The sequence below is a fragment of the Halyomorpha halys genome, unplaced genomic scaffold (assembly GCF_000696795.3).
Source record: "Halyomorpha halys isolate HHAL.00 unplaced genomic scaffold, Hhal_1.1 Scaffold33.1, whole genome shotgun sequence".
Lineage (NCBI taxonomy): Eukaryota > Metazoa > Arthropoda > Insecta > Hemiptera > Pentatomidae > Halyomorpha > Halyomorpha halys.
In genome coordinates this window covers 511,296-517,026 of record NW_027109698.1, presented here as the reverse complement: position 1 = coordinate 517,026, position 5,731 = coordinate 511,296, and the positions used below count along the sequence as shown (strand labels likewise).

Below are 5,731 nucleotides of genomic sequence, written 5' to 3'. Positions count from 1 at the left end.
ACAATAAGATCTTGGGTTTAGCACCAGCCACATCACTTTTATACAATAAGATCTTGGATTTGTTCTATAGTATTGGTAAGTAAAACATACTTGGGCACCGAACTGACTCAAATAACATTTCCATTAGCAATGATGTGATCTATTTACTCAGTATAACCAATTAAGTAAAGAACCAAGCATTTTAACTGTTACATTAAATTGTTATAACACCTATGAATAAGCCCTTGATTTGGTAATAAATATCTAAAAAAAAAAAATAAATAGAAAAAACAACTTACCCATTATACCAAGAAAAAAGAAGCCAATTTAGACCTTCCAACTGATAAGCTCTCAATGTATTATCGTTTTTATAAACAGGAGACTCCTCTAATTTCACCCACTCCTTAGCACTTGGTTTCTTCTTAGGCTGAAAACCATAAAATTTTAATAAGATTAGTCAGTTCTAAAAACTATATAAGACACTAATAGTAATAAAATAGTAACACTAACTTTCCATTGTTCCTTTGGAGGAAGTTTACTGAACATTTCGTATTGCCTAATTTTAGCAGGATCAACATCATCTTGCAATTCCCAAGTGCTGTCTTCATATTGAAGAGACCTCCACTTGACAAGGTAATGTTTAATTGTCGTTCCAGTGTTCGGATCAGTATGCTCGGTAGCATCTAAGACCCTATCAACTTCAACATAGTCTGGATTGAAGGGGTCTTCTTCTAACTGTAAAGAAATAGGTTTATAAGATAAAAAGTAAAACAAGGAGCCTTCAATAAAAATAAAAAAAAAAATAAAAGATAGAAATGCACTAAAGATAAATAACTAGAAACCCTGTAATTACATTAATTAAACTTTAGGATAACTAATTCAACTTAAGATATTTTTTTTCAATTTCGTCGGCCAAGACTCCTATTGAAGTTATATACTGTCCTATTTAAGACTTGTCATATTCAATGAATTTTAGTGTGCAACTACCTGGAATATTTATAAACGAAACGGGAAATATTACAGAGCTTTTTCGAATCAATATAAATTTTCATTTGTCACAAAAATGTGGTCGGAATTCTTTCAGGGTCCGTGTGGTGTCATAAGTGATTTTTTTTTTAAAGCAATTTATCAAGTAACAAATTTATCAATGATTTTTTCATAAAAAGTATTTCTTATATCAATGAGAAAAAAAAAAAAAAAAAAGGAAGCTAATAAAGTTAGTTCCTGAGTAATATTACATCAATCAACAAATTTTCAAAATGACAGTGTACTAAATGAAAAAAAAAAGTGTGAAATTTATTTCAGGCTTTTCTTCATTTCAACAACGAAACTTTTATATAAATAGTAAAAAAGCAAGATGTAAGTAAGTAGACATATTAAAAACTATCAAGCAGCAGATATTTTATACAGATACCAAAACAGTATATGCTTCCTATTACTGATAAAAAATTATAAGAAATAAAAGAGAAAAAACAAACTTTTTAAGGATAGAAACAGTTAAAATAAACATAGATATTACCAAAGTATAACTAAAAATCACTAATCAAAACCAGATATCTTACATTTTCAAATATATTAGTCTGTTGGGATTGCTTTTGTTTAAACCTTTTCAGCTTTGCAGCAATCCTTTTATCTCCTTTAAAAAGTTCTTCTTCAGTCTTCCATTCACAATGTAAATATGAGAAATTTCTATATTTAACATAATATTCTTCTACTTCCGCTAACTTAGTTTCAGTTTTAGGCTCCTCAGAATCAATAAGAGGCTCTTTATTTTCTACAATAGTTGCAGGTACAATAGTAGCATCAGCTTCATCATTCACTTGCAAAGATTCAACTTTTACCTCTTTTTGTACTTTTCGAGCAGCCAAAATATACTGAACTACCATAGAATCTTCATCAGTTGTGTTCTAAAAATGATAAAATACAAATTATAAATAATCACAACACTGAACAAATAAAACATGTGAACATTGACAATAAGCAACATAAATATGAAACTAGGCCATTATAATATTTTTTTTTTTCAACAAAAAAAGGCAAAATAACCAGACATGTACACAGCAAATAATAAATTAAACAAATATACACTGAAATAATTTATTATTAGCTAGTAAATAGATTATCAAAATAAGATACTTTTATATTTACTTCCATCGACAGACATATATAATTACAAGTTCTTTCTACTATTATAAAGAAAATACACTTGATTAGGTTGATATTTTATAAAAAGTCAATCAATCATAATAAAAACATAAGAAGTGTTATCTTTTGATAATAGGTGTATCATCTAAAAGCAACTAACTACATAATACATCTGTGCAGTAAAATTCATGCATCAATCCTAAATGACCAAAAATTTTTCTTTAGTTGAATGCGGATTTACTGAAGTGAGTTAGTAATTTTTTTTCAATTTTAGTCTGTGTAAAGTATAAACCAATCCAATCCTCAATATTTTGGTTAGTTTATAAATAGTCAAACCTCAATAAATCGATATTGAAGGAAGGTTGAGATATGGAAGTTTTTACTGGAAATAGAATGAGTTACCAATTTTTTTATGATAAAGATTAAAAATCATAAACAGTTTTGTTTGCTTCATAAGCTAAGTTGAAAGGTGTAATTAACTCTAATAAATGTAGTTTATAAATATAAAATTATACATATTCAAAATATAAGGAAAAACCGATTGTGTATTTTAGACAACCATTGGTTTTGTTGCCATCCCACAACAAAACATTTCAATGACAAGAAAAAACAGTGGGACCATCTCCCAAGGTCCATGAAAAAAAAACTTAACATTCCAATATTTGATTACATTAATAAAAACTATATAGAGTTGAAATTTAAAATTGATTACCTTAGCAATCATGGTTGGGGAGAATAAAAGATAACAGCTATTCCAAAAAATTCATTTTACAAGTTATTACACACCTATCACTTGACTCATGAGAAATTAGTTGTAATACTGATTTCAAAAACTCTACCATGCTTGTAATGTGCCGGACACTTCGCAGATGTAACTAAAAATATAGGTTTTTCTAGAGTTTTTAAATATCTTTTTGTTAATGACCCACACGAAACTTTATGTAAAACTAATGTAGAAAAAGTGTCATACTTGTGGTTTTACCAAAATTTTTGAAAAAAAAAAAAAAAAAACTTAAATATTACATTTCATAACATGAAATGTGAGTTATTTCATACCTTTTCAGCTTTGACTCAAATGAAATCAACATTTTGTAAATTTATTTTGCCAAACAATAATTTAGTTTTTTTTCTTGTTTACCAACTTAATACTTATTTGCCTATTTGACATTGCATACTATATAGAAGTGAATAATTTTTTACATATAAATTGATTATTTTATTTTTTATACAGATTTTATATTTATTTATATTGTTCAAAATGTATCAATTAAATTATTTTAATTTATGGTTAGATTATGTTATAATTTGTTTATGAAAGTTAATCTGAAGGGACTGTCCCAGAATAGAATTGATTTTCTATTCTACTCTACATCTGATTTTTGCCGTAATAAATTCACTAAATATTGACATTTCCATATTTGGAAAAAAATTGCTTTTTGAAAAAAGGAATACCAGGAACTACTGAGCGTGATGCTATTAGGACTCATATTTAAGAAAGTTTAATTGTTTATTTAAGATGTACTATTTAATTTTTGTGTTGCGGGTAGTTGTAAGAAGGGTATGGAGCACTGAATGAGCAAACATTATAGGCTTTTCTTAAATAAAATGAACTTGCGGATGTGTACACCTTGAATAATTAAATATCTACTTCTTAAGGACATTTATAGAAGCCGTGGTACAGTATAACAAAAAATTGTCCATTTTATGACAGAAAATAAGGCAATTTTTTTCTTAAAAGAACTCAAAAATGAATTGTTAGTTAAATGCTGGAACATCTGCCATTTTTTATTTCCCATCAATTTTGAATCAAAACTGTATATAGTTTTCATTTAAGTAATCAAAAAGTGGGAATCAAATAAGTTGATTATTTTCTTCTCTTAGGCTATTGTCAGATGTTATATTGGGATTATCAGAGTGATGGCCTTCAAAACTGCCCTTATGCTTTGCATTATTCTATAAACTGGCATATCAGTTTTTTACAGAAATTTCAAACACTATAGATTAGATTTTAAAAAAAGTTTAGATGTCTCACAAGACCAAATCTAAAAAGTATAAATTAATAATTATAATAAAAGCTTAAAATAAATCGATTTATCTTCCCCCAAAGATGACTAGTCAATGTAATTGTGAACAAAAATAATTATTTATTTATATTATTTGATTTGTTGAACTTATTAGACTTCTAAAACAAAACTATAACTCAGAAATCTTACTAATGATAGAAAGAAAGTTCAAAGATTATAGCTTAACAGTATAACTCATCTTTGCTATTTATCCATTTAAATTGTTATAAATTGATTCATAACGAAGTGTTATTCAATTGTTAGGATTTTATTAGATAATATCAACCATGCAGGGAATCAAAAAGTGTAATTAACTTGAAGATTCATTTTTTTTATTTAAATGCTGCTAATGCATTAAGGTTCCTATATGAATTTTGGTAGGATTGGAAATCTGGGTTCAGAAATCATGGATGGATGGTTGGCATGAATGGAAATACCAGGAAAATTATCAGCTTTTATGCCAAACCAATGATTTTTCTTGGACTATTTTTTATTGTTTAAACCTATGGTTGTTTGTGTAAGATCACTCAAGAAAGCCAATATCAGTCATGCAATATCTCAAGTAATAATGGCAAAGATGAGTGATGCATGTAATAGCAAGAAAGATAAGTGTTTGAATAAATATAAATGTTGAAGTAATTAACAAAAGGATGTATGACACAAAAAAATTATGGTTGAACAAAATAAATAAAACCACAGAGCTTAAAGCACCTAATCAGAGAACAATAGCCCAATATAGAAAAAGGGGTAGAAAAGGTTGATCAAGATGGCAAGCAATCTGGATGGCAACAACTTAAACATCTACAAGCAACAAAGAAGTTATCTGTGCAGACGATGGGTATAAAAGACTGATAATTAAGTGTTTACAACTTCAAACAAAGGTAATTTACTTTTCATTTAACACCAACCGCCATAAATAATTGTTAAGATCAATTAATTATTTTTTATTTATAATGCCCTAATGTACTAATAACAACTAACAAAATAAGAGTTACTTTTGCAAAAGATCTCGTAAAAACTTCCCAACTTTATAAAGAAAACTAAACTTTTAAACAAAATTTCATTTAGGCAAATTTTCTGAGACCTAAAAATATTGACATTTTTTTATACTTGTTTTGGTATAATCAAAACATCTCGGTAAAAGCTAATTCAATGAGAATACTTGAGCACAAAATTCTTAAAGGCAAGAATATTCTGTACATTTTGCATCATCTTAATATTTGTTTATATCTTATAATGAACACAATGCAGCATATAAAAAATACACTGGAGGAAGATTTTTTTAAAAAATCCAAATTTAAGCACTGTCAGACTACTTCGATAAGGATAAGATCTAGCTGACATTGATTAATCAAAATTGTTAGAGCAATTTTCAAAAAAATCCTAGAATTGTATAATTGATTATATTAAGTGGCACTTTTGGTTGGTTGATTTTTTTTTTTTTTTTTAATTCTATAACATACCAGACATACACCTCCCCTCCCTGAACATGTATATAATTTCAGTTTCTCAGCAAAGCTGTTTACTCAGGGGACAACTATTTC

At 27.5% G+C, this 5,731-nt stretch overlaps 1 protein-coding gene across 6 annotated transcripts in view; it reads right to left on the bottom strand.

Annotated features, from left to right (window-relative positions):
• Positions 1-5,731, bottom strand: part of kis (kismet) — a 95,568-nt gene that overhangs the window by 73,256 nt on the left and 16,581 nt on the right. For all 6 annotated transcript variants that reach the window (XM_014428084.3, XM_014428088.3, XM_014428065.3 and 3 more), the window contains exons 9-11: positions 1,542-1,886; positions 490-714; positions 279-406 (exon numbers count right to left, since the gene is read on the bottom strand). In XM_014428084.3, coding sequence (XP_014283570.1) covers positions 279-406; positions 490-714; positions 1,542-1,886 — 698 coding nt within the window. The remainder of the gene's footprint in view (positions 1-278; positions 407-489; positions 715-1,541; positions 1,887-5,731) is intronic.